Below are 17,748 nucleotides of genomic sequence, written 5' to 3'. Positions count from 1 at the left end.
ATAAACACATATCAGATCGCCATTATATTGCAGACTAACATTATATTTTAATAATACCAAAAAAAATAATATAGTGTTAATAATCAAATCCGAACCTAACGTTAGTGACAAAAAAAAGTCCGAACCTAACATTAGTGACAAAAAAGAAAAAAATTATAATTCAGTGGTAGGTTTCTAAACAAATAATAAGTTGGGTGGCAAAAAAATCTATTTTCCCAATTAAATTCGATTTGTAAATTACGACTACAAAAAGGGTGTTGCTAAATGCAAATCGGTTTTACTTTGTGCACACAAGTAATTTACGTTCATATCCTTTCAGGCATTAAATGGATGACACCCTAATAAATACAGTATTTCACTAAACTCTAAATTGACGGTAGAAAGCCTTAATGAATTTCACTGTACTCTATGCTCAAGATGCACACCTGACCGGCGGACTCTCGACTCAAAATACACGTTAAATCATCATCAGTACACTGACTGATTATCGGCAAATCCGACAGCGGCTTAAAGGTCCAAATTTAACCGATTTCGAATTAAATTTGATCTAAATCTTGGTATAAATTTAGATCGGTGAATAGTACTGGCATAAATTTAGGCTGACATTATTCACATGACTAAACTTTTTTAGTAATATAATAATAACTTTTTATGTTTTGTATATTTAATTAATTGAATGATTATATTTCAATATAACGCTAAATAGTTATAAATTATATTTAATGTATTTTACTTAAATAATTATATATATATTAATTATGAAATATAATAAAATTAAACACTTTTAAAATAATTCAAATCAACAATACATTAAATATAAGATAAAAATTACATTCGATAAAACTTAATTGCAAATAAATTTTACACGAAAACATAATAACTAAAACTTCGAAAACATAATAAAAACTAAATTTTCAACTTAATTAAATAGATTATTTTTTAATCCTCTGAGATAATTTTTATTTTATTTAATTAAGTGATTTTTTTTCTTGTTTAAATGTAATGTTTCTCTTATTTAATGAATTTATTGAGTTTAATATTAATATGATATATTATATTATTGTTAAAAGATTAAATAATATTATAAAGATAGTTAAAAGAATAAAATATTGATATATAAATTTGTACCAAAATTTAGGCCAAACTATTGGAATGGAAAGATGGTTCGGTCTAAATTCAGATCAAAATTTAGGCCAAGATGGCCTGATGTCCATGACTCATATGAAACGTGATATATTATCTAAAACAATTACTGTATATATTATGTCTAAATTAAATATATGGTAAAATATATTATTAATTTATTTCTGACAATGAAATTATAATATTAATATAATAGCATTTAATGAAACGAAAGTTGAATAATATTTAATAATTTTTCATAAAACAAAATAAAATCTGTTTTATTTACATTAATATACTCCCTCTGTTCTTGAATATCTGCCTTTTGACTTTTCTGCACACATTTTAAGGTGATTTGACCACATAGCTAGAGATGTTATTTTCAAGTATTTTTTTTTTGAATAAAAGTGTTGATATAATATTTTTATTCAGAAAAAGAAAATTTCAAAAATAATATTTTTAACTATATGGTCAAAGCACTTTAAGATGCGTGCCAAAAAGTCAAAAGGCAGATATTTAAGAACGGAGGGAGTATATATATATATATATATATATATATATATATTTGTGTTTTATTTATAAAGTAAATGACTTTTTTTTACAAATAAAGCACTCAAAAGATATTTTTTTAAAAGTTAAATAAAATTTTAATTTATTTTAAGATAAAAATTGATATAATGTACTGCATGATAAAAATAACGTAATGTAGGTGTAGGTTGTTAAATGACTACACATAAAACTAGCATTATGTATTAAATGATTTCACACAGAATTAGACAACACGATGGAGGTGCACAGAAAAACAAGAAGGACAATAGTGTAATCTCTCCGAATTGCATCCAGCAATTTTGATTTGCATTTAGCAATCATGCTACAGAAATCCATTTATTTCTCTTTGTGTGACAGCAAAACCCGCAGTAGAGTCCGAACCGGAGCAACCAAAATCTCCGACCCGAAAATGGCAGGTAGACAGAGAGCAGTGGCGACATTGCCGACGCTAATGCGAGCTCTGAAAACCAACATCAACTCCCCATCTTCCAAGCTCCCAAACACGCCCTTACCTTCTCTCCGTCGCGCTTTCTCTCTCTACGATCAAATCAATCTCATCGATAACGTCCCCGAAGATCAATTACGCTTCCAAGGGTATTTCATCTATACTATTTACTTTTTCATTCTTAGCTTCGTATTCTTTCCTTTTTCGTCTCGTTTCTGTGGTGTATTGAATATTTAGGTCGAATAGTTGTTACATTTTGGTTAATAGTTAGGGATTTTGTGTTCGTAATCTGTTTTTGATGTAAATTATTATGTCGTGTTTGAGATAGTGTTATATCAGTATTAAAATGCGAAAACTGGGTACAAATGTACAATTGCTATGCTACTTATAATGAATCGAGATACAGTCCTAAAAATCGGCAGTTACAATGATAAAACCAGGAGGTCGTCTATTAAAATGCTAAAAAACCGGGTACAATTGCTACTTCTAATGAATCGAGATACAGTGCTAACAATTGGCAGTTACAATGATTAAATCAGTAGGTCGTCACACAGAGTTGTAGTTACAGGATTACAAATTACTAGTCCTCAAAGTACAAAGTAGTTAAATTACTGATTTATTAAATGTCCAGCAATTTGATCTCCTGTCTGTGTTTTGATCTTTTATTGAAATGAGAATGTGATTAGTTGTAGAGACATCAGCTCACGGGATTAAAAAATGTTAGCCCTGGACATAAATTATTTACGTTATGAAACATAAGTGTTCCATAGTAACAGATTTATGGGAAAAGAGCTGCCTTGTTGGCACAAACTTATGAATGAATGGTCTGAATGTTATTGCCTATCTATGGCCAAGAAGAAAGTAAATTGATGTGAACAGTCAGTTAATTTCATCCTCTATTGTGTTGGAATATTGAGCTTTTGTTGAAACCAGATGTGTGAGGCTGAGGTGATATATTAATGACTTGAGTAGGACTTGGTCATGGATGATTTCCTCTGTTATGATATCTGACTAACACAGTTTCATGAAAATATCTCGGTCATATGATCATATTGCTCATAAAGATAGGAGTATTGTATAGTAGTAGCATGTTTGATAAATACAATAGCTTAATTAAGCTGCTGTAGTTATTATACAAGGGTATCTGATCTGCACTGTATACATACATTTTTTAAGAGCTTTGCTAATATTTAAGACTTTATTTTATCCCTGCCTAGACCTAGAAAATGGTAAAATGTAACCTGCTAGCTGAAGATTGAAATTTCGTCGTACCTGAACTCAAGTGAGGCATGTATAGTATATTTATTATCGCGGTTTCTATTTAACTGGATAGTTTTCTGTCCTTGTTAAAATATATTTATATATTTCATGATGGTAAACCAATTTACTTTGCACCATATGCACAAAAGGTGCTTGATACATCGCACACATGCACACTTAGATAAAGGGCATTTGCAACTAGAATAATGAGAAAGGCTTTTGGACTTAATTTGGAGTGTGTATGATCATTACGATGAATAGACCAACTACAACTCTGTTGGGTCTGAGATATAACTATAGCTTTACCTTAGTATAAATTGGTTGCAATAGGGGGTTAATGATTATATGTTAACTTATGGTCTTCTAAATACAAATATAAAGGATTATCTTGTTTATCGTGTTTTAATAGAAACATGTGTGTTCTGGTTAAATCAACAGCTGTAGCTCCAGCTCTGACTTATTTGACGATGTTTTGTAGGTATACTGATACAGGGTTCACTGTAACTGGTAAGAATTACGAAGGTAGTGTGCTCTGCATAGGAAATTTAATATTGTCCTGGACTCCAAAAACATTTGCAGATATCACTGCTGATAGGTAAATTTTTATGATGGTTATCTTTTTCTGCCTCTTCTAATATTAGCATTGTGCATGTATCTTTTGTGCTGCTTGCTTAGGAGTATATAGCTTGTGCATTATACAGTTTCCTTGCATAAACCTTCTGACAATTTGTTGACATTTTTCCACGCATGTCACTTTCGTCTTTTTAATATTTCAGCTGTCCTTTAAGAAGTTTATTGTAGTGTATATATTACCTTGAATCAAATCTATGTAGTAAAGGTCTTCAAAAGAAACATTTGCATTATGTACATCCGTCTTTTATAGTTTCCTTTTAGAACAAACGTATTGGCTTCTTCTAAGACTAGAATCATAGGTATGGACTTCTCCACGGCTAGAATGTCATGGGAGGAAACAGTAAGTCATTTGTAGTGAATTAATTTTATTTGAACATTTGAACCGGACCACTGCACTGACCAATAGATAATTACAAATTATTCAATACCATCAATCTAATTTATATTTTCTGGAACAGTCATATAGTTTCCTAACACGATTGCTAGATACTGAAGATATAATTTTGTCCCTCCCCCCCTCCACGGAGTCAAATTTGGTTCAAAATGTTGCCTTATTACTCATCTTGGTATTTGGTGATTAAAATGTATGAGGATCATTTTGAAATTCTTTCACTCTAGTAGTGGTGGTTAACAATAACATATATCCAACATCCAAATGCATATATAAATATCATCATTTTCCACATATTTCATAATTTTGCTCATTTAACTATCCAGTCTATTGCAATTTTTCCAAGAAAAGGCATGACAACCAAAGTCCCCATTTTTTTCCTTTTTATTAGTGTTGATTTTTTTACTAGTCATGCTGCAGATTTTGTGTGAACCACTTAACCATATTCAAGGCGGTTTACCAGTACCAATCTTTTTTTTGTTGCTAGAATATAACTAGATTGTCACTCACCATGGTTTGCATCTCATAGTACATGTTCTTGTCATGCAGCCTCTCCATCTTCCAAACAGTGCGGCCTATACCAGGTAAAGTTTAAATTAAAATGTGTTACTATTACTAAATTACTATAGAAGTGCTCTCTTTCCTAGATTTCCATCCTAACCAAGAAAGCGCAAATAAGAATGAACCAGCTTAGCGGGTGCATGTTAATTAGGGAGTAGTATTTTTCTTTATTATTTACTAGTCATTTGCATATACTGTTCTTCAGCGGATCCCGCTTCTTTATATTTCAGAAATTCTGATTATTGGCTGTGGGAGATATATACAACCAGTGAATCCTGAATTGCGGCAGTTTATACGGTCTACTGGCATGAAATTGGAAGCAATTGATTCGGTACATACCATCATAATATGTCTTACCAGTTCATATATACCTATTTTTTTTTTCTAATTATATCAGGCGTGATGAACCGGTGCATATTTCTATTTCCAAATATTTGAACTGTGGCAGTTAGATGTGAATATAATTAATAATATAAAAAATGGACACCGATACATGTACTACCACTAAGTAATGAGAAACCTTTTCATGTTAAGACAAACAACATCACAATTTGATTTCCTTTATATATATAATAAAGTGGATAAGCAGATTTTGTCTTGCAACTAGACATGGACAAGTTTCTGCCTGTTTGCATTCTCATTTTCTCTGCATGTTGAGGAGACAAACACTTTATTTTCCTTAACTGGTATCACTGCTTTTCTGAATGCCGATCATTTCATAATAATATTACAAATTTACCAGGTACAAACTGTAACTTAATTTTATATAATCGCAGAAAAATGCCGCGTCAACATATAACATCCTGAACGAGGAAGGCAGGATTGTGGCTGCTGCTTTACTTCCATACGGAGTTACTTCTTGAAGCTGAAAGCAAATTCTGGAAGTTTGGTTGCCAAATAGATGTGCCGCTATTAGCTTTGTTTTAAGTTGACCGGGAGTCAGTTTTTGTATCTGAGCTTTAGTTGCTGTGTTTTATTGAAGGACATTAGGGTCCAGATCCGATGACCCACATCTAATGGATCTTAGTTAAATGTATAGTTAATAAAATATTTTTACAGTAAAATACATGATGCTAAGCTGCTGGACCAGAGTCAAAATTGCATTATTGAAAAATATTCTGGGTTTTTGCACGAAGAGTTCTGCAATGTTTTTCTTTTTTTTTTTTATTTTTTTAACGTAGGAACCCGCAGCCGCTACCCTTCGGGTGCGCATTACAAACTTTGGCTCTCTCACTTTGGCCTTCTCACTGGTTAAGGTTTTCTTTTTTGACAAAATTGTAATCTCTACAAAGATAAGAGAATACAAAGCCTGGAAGAACAGAGTTTGCTTTATTCAAAAAAGTAAGAAATAGAAATAGGAATTAAATCAGCCCATTCCTTGGTCTTTGTCCTGTCATACGTCTCAACGCATCAGCTTAATTGTTCAGTATAACCATCAGTTTACTCGTTTAGTTTGACAATCAGTTTGAGGATGGTAAGTTGAACTCAATTTCAGTGTGGTTTCCATGATTCTGAACAGCTGGTTCCAAAATGAACTTACAAAAATGGGGTCTTTGTCAGTGATGATGGTCTTTAGAACACCATGCAATTTGAGGACATCATTTAGCACTTCCTATGCCACTCTGAGTGCAGTGTAGGGTACAAGGGTTATCAAGTGACAGTACTTTCTGAGCTTGTCTACAATAATGATAATTGTATCCTTCCTGCTTGATCTGGGTAAATCCTCCGCAAAGTCCATGAATATAACAATGCAAAGGCACAAGTCCAACTCTTTTGGGGTATGCCAAAAAATTGAAAGTTAGTGTTAATGTGTTATAGAAAAGTTAGACCCTCCATTGCAAAGTCCAAGCCAATTTATTCGAGGTCCAACTTATGTGGGTGTTTGGGAGCGTAGCTTATGAGCTTAAAACACAGAAAAGCCAACTTCTGCTTTTTATACTTCCGTTTGGCAAATGTTGCTAAGGGCTTAAAAGAACGAAAATAAGCCCAGAAAAAAAGCTAGGAATCCTAGCTTTTTTTGAGATTCAACTTCTGCTTTTTTCTAACAGGAAATCTAGCTTTTTTTTCTTTTAATGCAGGGTTTAAAATTTTGTACTTGGAAAAATATTTCATGTATTAACAATAAAAGGTCTTTTATAATTATAATTTATTTTTAAAAAAACAAATTATTATATTACAAAATTACGAAATTATACCAACTTATAAGTCAAGTTATCCAAACACTTGACAAACTTATAAGTCACGCTATCCAAACACTTATCTTAGCTTATAAGTTCAAACCAAATTCTTACTTTTAATCCACTTCTTTATTTTAAGCAATAAGTCACTTCTTTTAAACTCAGCCAAACGGCCACTTTGTATAAATATAACTTATAAGTCCACTTTAGGAAAAAAAAAGTTTCAAAATACCTGTTCACTTCAACTTTTAATGTAAATTTATAGTCCAAAAAATATACTCCTTCCGCCCCACCCAATAGTATACATTGGGAGGTCGCGACACAGATTTTAATGCTTTCAATAAAGTATAGTTCTGTAACTTATTTTTAAAATTTCTTATAATATCTATATTTTTATAAAAATAAAAATTTTAAAAATAAATTATATAACTATAATTTATAAGAGTTTTAAAATACATGTCGAACAGTGAAAAAAAACATATACAATTGAGTGGAACGGACGTAATATGCAACTAAAATTTTACAATACAAAATAAATCTGGGGATATGATAAAAATAAAAACAGAGCAGAAGTGAAAAAATAGGCAGTGAAAGAATGGAGCAGAGCAGTGGGCACCAAAACACTACTGGATTGTAAAATGGAACAGGGAGAAGACATCTTCTGAAACCCTAACCCCCAAATCCCATTCTATACACACACAAATATTAATATTATATAAATATCAATATCAATATATGGCGTCTTTGATGTTCACTGGAACTATACCACCTACTACTAATCTCAAGCCTCTCTCTCATTTTCCTCCCAAAATCTCCTCCTTCATTGTAAGTATTCACAATTCTATACATTAAATTCATATTTTGTGGCTTGTAAGCTACACAATTAGATGCAGAGGTTGTATGTATCGATTCCGTATTTTTGGTAGTCAATTCGTAGGGTGTTAATTTCCGTAATTTGGTACACAATTGCGGTTTTTATGAAATTAAACAGAAACTGTTTCTATTAGCTCTCGTAACAGACTCGAACACGCGTAGCAGAGCTGCAATGTTATGGAACCTGTTAAATGTAAAAAATGTCGTGCACACCTGAGTGATAGTATTTCTGTCTATTAATTGTTGTTTTTTAGTTTTAGAGGCGCATGACATTTTTTCTGATGTTTAGAATGCTTGATCAGATTAACGGACACGCACACACAGAGTGTAAATGAGGTTATCCACAAAGACGTGGTGTTTATGCTTTTTGAGATAGTTTTGTTTTTTGTATCTGGATTGCAGAGGTGCAATGTGACGGAACCTGTGAATCGTAATGACAATGGGAGGCCGTACATGCCTAGTCTTGTTGCTCAGCAAGGGACGCTTCCTAGTTTCTTGACATCTAATCAGTATGAGAGGAATTATTCTGCTCAGAAAAATGAAACAAAGCTTCGGATCTTCTCGGGAACAGCTAATCCCTTACTCTCTCAGGTACCTCGAATTCCAGATTCGTCATTCGTGTGTGTATTGCTCTTACACCTGTTTTTTATATATCAGAAAAGAAAAAATTAATGAGTGAGAAAGAATCGCGTATTACATATTTAAAAGATGTTATAATATGGCTAAAGTGTTAGAGGCTGCTTTTGACATCATGCATAAGTTTTGTGCCTTGTATTTATCAATCTTTAGGTACCTTTATTTTATATGGATATTCGATGGCTTGAGTTAGAGGCTAGGAGCCTGCTTGGTAAGATTATTTTTTTATCTAAAGTAAAAACAATAGCTAATAGCCTCAGGTCAGTAGATGTCTCCTATTGGAATTTGTTTTCGCATACTCATTTTGCAAGCCTAGAAAACAATAAACAATAAAGTAGGATGCTTAGAATTTGATAGGAGATGGATTAACTTGCCAGATAGGTGTAAAATGGAAGTGTTTATCATTCAGTCAATTAAACATATAAAAATTCGAAGCCATATGATTTAACACGATGTCTGCCTTCATGTAAATTCAGGGGTTTAGCTGTGTGAATGATAGAAGGAGATTGTGGAATGGTCTTTGTTTGATATTCTGTCTACTATTCCCTCAGTCCTGCTCATTTCTTCGCACTTCCTATTTTGAGATGCCTGATCAATTTTATGACATATCCTTAGTTACCATATATTTCTTTACCAATGTAATGAAAGTTTACTAGTCTTGTAGGGCTTCTAGCTAAACTCCATGAGCGGAAGTTAATTGTATGTTGTTCAGCACCATAACTGGAATCGAAGGGGAAGCAAGAACTGAAAACTAATCTTGAAACTAACAGGAAAACAGAGGTGGTTCTGCCAAATATAGATATTATGGGGAGCACAAGGTTGATGATAAGTAGCTACTATATGTATATATAGACTATCATAGTGAGTGGCATAAAATAATTTCACATGCCTCTGTACATAATAATTATTCAGTAATGTATTGATTTGTTGTCTCAAATGTTAAGAAGCCATAAACATATAAAAGAGCTTTGACTAGTCCCTAATTTGGTTATTTGTTTTTGTTCTCCAATCTATTATATTAGCAACTTCATTTTCTCTTGCTCTTATACTAAGTTTGTTACTTATGCTTATTAGTGGCTGTGCATAATATAAGGCTTCTCGCCGTCCCTTTTATTTTCTATACTTCCTGACCTTACAATACTCTTCTCTCTTGTTTTTTCAAGTTACATTTATGTCTATTGACTATTGGCCACTGACTATTTGCCTTCACAGTAAAGATAGATGGGATATACCAGGCTATAGAGATTTGCGAAACCCTTATGTACATAAGAATAGTACAATGTACTTTTAATTATTCTGTGCAAGTCTTTGCCTCTAATGTCCTATTTATATATTCAGACTGAATGTCAACATCAGCAAGAAGCCGTTCTCTATTTGTTTATACAAAACTGTTTATTTGAGTAATATAGATGGATAATCTTTGTATTGAACAGGAAATCGCTTGTTACATGGGTCTGGACCTTGGAAAGATAAAAATCAAGCGTTTTGCTGATGGAGAGATATATGTTCAGTTGCAAGAGAGTGTTCGAGGGTGTGATGTATATCTTGTGCAACCTACCTCTCCACCAGCAAATGAGAATCTCATGGAGCTATTAATAATGATAGATGCTTGCCGAAGGGCATCAGCCAAAACCATAACTGCGGTGATTCCATATTTTGGTTATGCTAGGGCAGATCGAAAGGTAACTCTTTGTAAAGTACAAATTAGACTTGATTATTCAGTGTATTTTTGTGTGATTAGAGAATTTTCCAGTGCATTTTATTTTAGATACCTATCTACCCTGTTTCAGACTCAAGGGCGTGAATCAATTGCGGCCAAACTTGTAGCAAACCTAATTACTGAAGCTGGTGCTGATCGTGTTCTTGCTTGCGATCTTCATTCTGGCCAATCCATGGGATATTTTGATATTCCAGTTGATCATGTACATGGTCAGGTAAAAACATCTTGTTTTGTAGATTTCTTCATGTCTAATTGATTAGCTGTAGTAATCTAAGGTATTGGCATCAGCTCTTTTGAACAAATTTGACTTTATACTTTTATGTCATTAATGTTCTGATCTAGTTGGCAATTGAAGTTTAGAATGTAATGTGCTTGTGTTACCAAGTGTTTCAGCTATCATCCAATTACATGAAACTTTGTTCATTGACTTTCAATTTCCGTGTTTGTGCATCCCTAGCCAGTGATACTTGATTACCTCGCGAGCAAGGCCATATGTTCAGATGATTTGGTAGTGGTCTCTCCCGATGTTGGTGGAGTTGCTAGAGCACGTGCTTTTGCTAAGAAATTGTCAGATGCACCCTTAGCTATTGTGGATAAACGGCGTCATGGACACAATGTTGCGGAGGTGAGCCTTAAAGAAAAGTTATTGTGATGTTACTCCTTTATTTATGTATTACCCTATATTGTTTTGTTTCCTTATATACAGGCTTTGGAAGAAACACTGTTAATCATTCTTTGAAATTCAGACATGCATGTTTATATGTGCTCTAGCTAAAAATTTAAGTTGTACACTCATGCCTATATAAAGGTTTACATTCATCACTTTTTAATGATTCCATTAACAGAAGTTACCGTTTCATGATTGCATGTTGAGCATATCTTATTATTTGATTGGCTATAATTTACATATGCTGGTGTCATTTCACAGGTAATGAATTTGATTGGTGATGTTAAAGGAAAAGTAGCAGTGATGGTGGATGACATGATTGATACGGCTGGTAAGCTGCTTCAGGGTCTCTTATCCTCTACAACTCCTTTTTATGAATTTTAGTTTTTTTATGAATTTTAGTTTAGTAAAGTAGATATTTCATTAAAGTTCTTACGACCTGGTAAGTAGTGGATTCTTAGGTTATACAAAGACCAATGCACCCCTGTATCAGATACTACGATACTTGGGGACAGTCAGATATTCACGCTTCACAGTCTGAGCTATAATTTTCCTTTTTACAATTGGTGGTACTCAACCAAAGACTACTCATATTTATATTCACCTGTACAAAAATGGAAATTCTGCCTTCAATTCTTGTGTATTAGATGCTTATGTTATGCCCTTGATTCAGTTGGCATAAATTTCCTAGTTTTGTTAATAGATTATATCATTTATAACATTATATAGGTTTTTATAGTATTACTGCAAAATAAATTTGTATAATTTAGAAAACAAAATTTGAATATCTTAGTAAAACACAGATATGTAGTTAAGTAGCATATAGGCAGACATGCAACTCAGTAGATCTAAATATTGTATAAGTGCTTAAATGCTATTTATCTGACAGAACAAGCCGGTTCAAGGGGAACATAAGGTGCAAGAGTATAAGACAGTTGGTAACTTGTGCATTTAGCTTCGTTACACAAGTAAAAAGTAAAAACAACATTGGTGGCTTGAGCCTTGATGGATTTAGGCATCTGCGGGACAACGATTTTGATTTGTAGATCGTGAATACATATATGTGAATCAACTTTGAAATTTTATGTGCTCACTTGGAGGGAAATAATTTGAACAAAGAATGGAACAAAATTTAGATTTTTTTTTTTTGAAATGCATGCATAAATATTCATTTCTTCCTCTATTCCATCTTCAGGTTTAATCCGAATTTCACTCTTGATGGTGTTTATTCTTTACAAATCTTATATTTGTCCTGTTTGGCTTACCTTGTTTTTGAGAAACAAGTACTTGATTTTACATAAACGTATGTAAATATGTACTTTATCTTATACGAACAACTTAGTTTTAAAAAAAAGGATTGATAAACACCCCATAAATACTTATTTATAGAAAAAAAAATACATAATATATACTTTTTTCTGAAAATAAGTTTTGCCAGACATGCTCGTAATTTGCATTGGTACATCCTTCTTTTACCCTCTATTTTCCCCCAGATATGTCATTCCACTTTAACCTTAATTTAATTCCTGATAGGTGAGTGGTGACCATAAACTTTAATTTTTTTGTTGCTATTACCAAATCCTGTTCTTCAAGTATGCTGCCCATGTTTTTATTCCACCTATTCTGTTTTATTACTTTCATGAATTTGGGGCCCATATTCCCATCTTCAATGTTTATGATACAGGGATCTATGTAACACACACACTACGTGTATATAACTATATATATATAGAGATCGTCTATGATCAGATCAAGTGAAACTGGAAGCATTAAATTATTGATTCTAAAGCATGGCATGAAATTTGCCCTTCTGATCAGTTTGTATCTGTGAATATAACTCTCTGAATTGACTGGTGGATTTCAGGCACCATAGCAAATGGAGCAGCTCTGTTGCATCAAGAGGGTGCCAGGGAAGTTTATGCATGCACAACACATGCTGTCTTTAGGTATATTATATTTTTTGGCTCGTAACATTCAGTTTATGTCTTATTGTTATAATTACGGTCTAAAATGATTATATAGGCGTTGCCACTGCAGATCTGGAAATTAGTGAAATTATAATTTTATTAGTGTGAACATTTGATTATATAGTTTTACTTATTATTAATTTTTCAAGTTCCGCTGGCCATGTGAATTTTGCTGCTTGTGAATGCTACCTAGTACCTACAATCTCTGATTCGGTGGTACAGTTTCTGATTGATTGCTTTTTCAGTTTAGGGTAGCTAGTATAGAACTATCGAATGTTAGTAGCATACATCTAGCGGAAAAAAAAGCGCTGGATGAGAGAAACCCTAGAATGAGTCAGTTTTTCACAGGATGACACTGTAGCTCCCCTGCATATGCATCCAAAACTTAGAGTTAAGCCATCCAGCGAGAAAAACCGGTGATAGTAAGCCATGACATATGTCAGGGATCCGGAGCCATCAGTTTAGATATATATAACGGTCAGTTTATTTACTACATAATAACTGGTCAGTATTTTATACATGTGAATATGTGATTTGTAAAGTATGGTAATCACCTCAGTCTAATTCAATATGCTTGTGTATAATGAAATATCTGTATCTTATTGTAGTCCTCCTGCAATTGAAAGGTTATCTAGCGGCTTGTTTCAAGAGGTGATCATCACAAATACCATTCCATTGTCCGAACACAAGTATTTTCCTCAGCTGACAGTTTTATCTGTGGCAAATCTCCTTGGTGAGACAATCTGGCGTGTTCATGATGACTACGCAGTAAGTACATTTTTAAGTAATAATGGATCACGCACGTACTCCATATTTACCAATTTTCATCTCAGCATGCTGCTGGGCTTTCTTTCTGACTTTACAGTTCACTATAATTACCTTTTCTTGACACTGATCGTCGAAGTATGTTTTCTGTTGATAATTTTGCTTCTTCCATACTTTCACGACCAGTGTCTTCACTCTTCAGTAGAAAGACTCAAGGTGATGCTTTAATGGATATTCCCCCTAAATTAATTTTTGATTTCCTTTCATCTCAAATTGGCATTCCATTTACCTTCTGCCGGAACACATACAACCCATCATCTTCATGAGACAGGTCACCGAAGCAAGTGCAATTCATGTATATCATACGTGCAAGATCTTATGTTGTCATAATTTTGATTGCAGGGTGGAATTGAATCATTTTGCAATTTGGGCATTGATTGATCATAATTGTGAATTTCTGCTACTATACTTTAGTGGCTCACTGGGAAACAGGACCCCTCACACCTAGTCACTGCAATGACAGAAATTAAATAATAATGTAGTTTTGCTGATCTCAAACGTGTACAAATTTGTTGGCGAAACCTGATCTGGCTTTTCGTAGGACGATTTTGAGAGTTACATTCTGATGAATAAATATATCAAATTTAAATTGTTCCTTTGAAGCCTTGAACACTTTAATGACATTTATTAGTCTGTTGTAGACCTGTATGCCAGTTTTTTAGTTTTCTTGATGACAATGTAATGCATTTTATTATCATGTTGCTAGTGCTACTAGCAAAAATCGTCACTGTTGAGATCTTACAATCAGTCTAAATAAAGATTGGAAAGTAAAAAAGAAATGAGATCATAATCAGTATTGGAAATTGATGGCACTGAAAAACTAAAATAAACATACTCATCATGCTCAGAAATCTTGATCTTAAAAGATTGGGCGACAAATGAAACGTGCTACTTGAGAAGCTCGACTCAGAGTCAGTTTTAAAAATCTCAACTATTGTATTGACTAGTGTTTTCTCTCCTTCTGTGAGAGGCTTGTTTTCTCTCCTTCCTTTCTCTGGTTTGTGAGAGTGTCAATATGACAACTGTGAATGATATTGTAATGCAAATGGCGGATGTTGATATCGAGAATGAGGAGAATGAGGAACTCGTTTTCGATGAGGGCGTGGAGGAAGAGATCAACAGGTTCGAACTCTGTCTGGTAGGAAAGTTCCTTACGGAGAAAAGCATCAATGTCAGGGTTATGAGAACAAAGATGGCTGATATATGGAGACCTGCGATGGGGATATCGATTAAGGAAATTAAGGCTGGGTTTTTTCTTTTTCAGTTCTATCATCAGGACGATATGCTATGGGTCAAGAACGGAGGTCCGTGGTCCTTCGACAACGCTTTGCTCGTTCTGAATGTCATCAAACCGGGTGAAGATCCAACAAAAGTGGAGCTGGTGGAGGTAGACTTTTGGATACAGATTCATGATCTACCAGTTGGTTACATGTCAGAAGCAGTGGGGAAACAACTCGGTAATTTTTTTGGAACATTTCTTGAGTATGATACAAACAACAATTCCAGCCTTTGGAGGGAGTTTATGCGGTTGAAAGTTCGCATCGACATAAGACGTCCCTTAAAGAGGAAGAAGAAGATATGCAAAAAAGACAAATCAGAGGTAATCGTGCATTGCAAATATGAGAAGCTTGGGGACTTTTGCTTCATCTGTGGATTAGTGACGCACACAGAACGTTTTTGTAAGAAGAAGTTCGGTGGTGAAGGAGTCGCACCTATGCGGGAATGGGGGACTTGGCTGCGTGCGCAGTCACGGAGAAATACGGGAGGTGGCCGGAGTAAGTGGTTGCGGGAAGATAGCGACGGCGATTGGAAGGGCAAAGATGGAAATGCTAGTAACAAACAGCAAGATTTTCGGGTGGATATCCCGGAAAAAATGCAAGCAGATATTTCAAATTTGAGTACAGAAGGAAAAAGTGGTGAGCATGCTATAGTTACGGGAGATAAAAGTGGAGCAAACAATATTTCAAAAAAGCTGGATGGATCTTGTTTTAATAACTTAGATATTGGGCCTCAGGACCAAGAAGAACTAAATGGGCTGGTTTTCGAGGAAAGGAAGAGGCAAAGAAGTGAAAGTCACATTGGGCTAGATAGTAACAACGGTGGAAGTCCACTAAACACAGAGTCTGGATTTTCTAACATGGATTATTCAGAGTCTTCTCCTCAATTTTTGGCTAAGCTTGCTCAGCAAGCTAGCCATTCGAAATGAGTTGCCTTAGTTGGAACTGTCAAGGTCTTGGGTCGCCTTGCACAGTTCGAGTACTTAACGACCTTTTGCGAGTTCATAAGCCTGTTTTTGTTTTTTTGATGGAAACTTTGTCATTTGCAAGTAAGATAGAGGAGCTAAGGATTCGTTTTGGTTTCGATAATTGTTTTTCGGTAGATAGAGTAGGCAGAAGTGGTGGTCTAGCAATTTTGTGGAAGAATAGCTTTTCATGTGAAGTGTCTAGCTACTCGAGAAATCACATTGATGTGAATGTTCTGGAAAATAATGTTATTGCCTGGAGACTTACATGCTATTATGGATTTCCAGAAAGAGAAAGAAGGAGGGAGGCCTGGCAGTTTATTCGCAGACTAGCTAATATGTCAGCCGTTCCCTGGTGCATTATGGGGGATTTTAACGATTTGCTTTATGCATCTGATAAGAAGGGTATTCATCCTCACCCTCAGTATTTACTTGATGGTTTTCACGGCACCATTGAGGATTGTAACCTGATAGAACTACCACTCAGTGGTGGGAACTTTACTTGGGAGAAAAGCAGGGGGTCTGATACTTGGGTGCGTGAGCGTCTTGATCGAGCTTTTGCTTCTAACGGGTGGTGGTCTAAGTTTCCTCTGTGTCATCTTAAAGTTGTGCAAACCTCTCGATCAGACCATGATCCAATCATTTTGGAGTTTCTCAAAGTAGAGTTATCGAGGAAGCAATTTCGCTTTCGATTTGAGAACATATGGCTAAAGGAGGCTGGGTTTATAGCTGAAGTTAAGGAAGTTTGGAGTAACATTCCATGTGCTCATCTTCTTCCCAAGCTTTTAGAAGTGTCAGCTTACATGGCTAAGTGGGGAAGAGTGTTCTTCCACAAATTCAGGGAGAAAGTTCGAGAGCTTAAGGGCACCTTAGACAGACTAGTCAATGCTACAGACGTGAATGATATCAAGGAATACCTTGCTGCGAAAGAAAATTTAAACAATTTGCTGTTCCAAGAGGAAACTTACTGGAAACAAAGGGCGAAGATGTTCTGGTTGGCTGAGGGCGATGAAAACACTCGATTTTTTCACTCCAGTGCTACAGCTAGGAAGAAATCAAACCGTATTGCTTATTTAGTGGATGACAATAACAATCATGTTGATAGTCAGGACGGTATGTGTAACATTGTTCACGATTATTTCTCCGAGCTGTTCACTGGTAATACTACAGAAGAAGATAGTGTTAATATGAGCAGTCCACGGAGGGTCACAGAAGCTCAGAATGCTCAGTTGGTGATGGAGCTCACTTTTGAGGAGTTTACGATGGCAATCAAACAAATGCATCCCGACAAAGCATCGGGGCCAGATGGTTTGAATCCAGCATTTTTCCAAACCTTCTGGTCAGTAATGGGACACGAAGTTTTTAGTTGTTGTAAACACTGGTTGGAAACAAATTCATTCCCCCACGAACTCAACAACACCAATGTTGTCCTAATCCCTAAGAAGGAAAACGCAGTCAAGATGCGAGATCTGAGGCCTATTGCTCTCTGCAACGTTTTATACAAAATTTTGGCAAAGGTGCTTGCAAATAGAATTAAAAATGTTTTACCTGACATTATTTCAGAAAATCAGTCAGCTTTTGTGCATGGAAGAAGTATAACGGATAATGTTCTTGTGGCATTTGAGATGATTCATCATCTTCGGGTGAAGAATAGAGGAAGTGATGGGGAAGTAGCACTCA

The 17,748-nt window shown here is 34.6% G+C and overlaps 2 protein-coding genes across 3 annotated transcripts; both read left to right on the top strand.

Moving 5' to 3' along the window:
• The first annotated feature begins 1,903 nt into the window (after positions 1-1,903).
• Positions 1,904-6,096, top strand: LOC108219035 (uncharacterized). The gene is made up of 5 exons (XM_017392271.2): positions 1,904-2,265; positions 3,855-3,971; positions 4,950-4,984; positions 5,192-5,292; positions 5,738-6,096. The coding sequence occupies exons 1-5, from the start codon at positions 1,991-1,993 to the stop codon at positions 5,822-5,824; spliced, it is 615 nt and encodes a 204-aa protein (XP_017247760.1). The 5' UTR covers positions 1,904-1,990; the 3' UTR covers positions 5,825-6,096.
• A 1,605-nt stretch (positions 6,097-7,701) lies between these two features.
• Positions 7,702-14,428, top strand: LOC108219034 (ribose-phosphate pyrophosphokinase 1). 2 transcript variants are annotated; one of them, XM_017392270.2, is made up of 9 exons: positions 7,702-7,963; positions 8,414-8,602; positions 10,081-10,329; positions 10,438-10,581; positions 10,825-10,992; positions 11,296-11,365; positions 12,899-12,980; positions 13,628-13,769; positions 14,169-14,428. In XM_017392270.2, the coding sequence occupies exons 1-9, from the start codon at positions 7,874-7,876 to the stop codon at positions 14,205-14,207; spliced, it is 1,173 nt and encodes a 390-aa protein (XP_017247759.1). In that variant the 5' UTR covers positions 7,702-7,873; the 3' UTR covers positions 14,208-14,428. The 2 variants fall into 2 exon arrangements, with proteins under 2 accessions (XP_017247759.1, XP_017247758.1); XM_017392269.2 differs by having other exon boundaries at positions 13,610-13,769.
• Positions 14,429-17,748: the final 3,320 nt, after the last annotated feature.

This window comes from Daucus carota, chromosome 4, assembly GCF_001625215.2.
Source record: "Daucus carota subsp. sativus chromosome 4, DH1 v3.0, whole genome shotgun sequence".
NCBI classification, from domain to species: domain Eukaryota; kingdom Viridiplantae; phylum Streptophyta; class Magnoliopsida; order Apiales; family Apiaceae; genus Daucus; species Daucus carota.
Note: the sequence above shows the minus strand (reverse complement) of the source record. Positions and strands in the feature narration are given on the sequence as shown.

What these genes read in the sequence shown, in the direction of transcription:
- LOC108219035 (XM_017392271.2), top strand. Translation starts at nt 1,991, where the DNA reads ATGCTACAGAAATCCATTTATTTCTCTTTGTGTGACAGCAAAACCCGC. An exon ending in GATCAATTACGCTTCCAAGG is followed by an intron (nt 2,266 to 3,854) that starts GTATTTCATCTA and finishes GATGTTTTGTAG; the next exon opens with GTATACTGATACAGGGTTCA. An exon ending in GCAGATATCACTGCTGATAG is followed by an intron (nt 3,972 to 4,949) that starts GTAAATTTTTAT and finishes CTTGTCATGCAG; the next exon opens with CCTCTCCATCTTCCAAACAG.
- LOC108219034 (XM_017392269.2), top strand. Translation starts at nt 7,874, where the DNA reads ATGGCGTCTTTGATGTTCACTGGAACTATACCACCTACTACTAATCTC. An exon ending in CTAATCCCTTACTCTCTCAG is followed by an intron (nt 8,603 to 10,080) that starts GTACCTCGAATT and finishes TGTATTGAACAG; the next exon opens with GAAATCGCTTGTTACATGGG. An exon ending in ATGCTAGGGCAGATCGAAAG is followed by an intron (nt 10,330 to 10,437) that starts GTAACTCTTTGT and finishes ACCCTGTTTCAG; the next exon opens with ACTCAAGGGCGTGAATCAAT.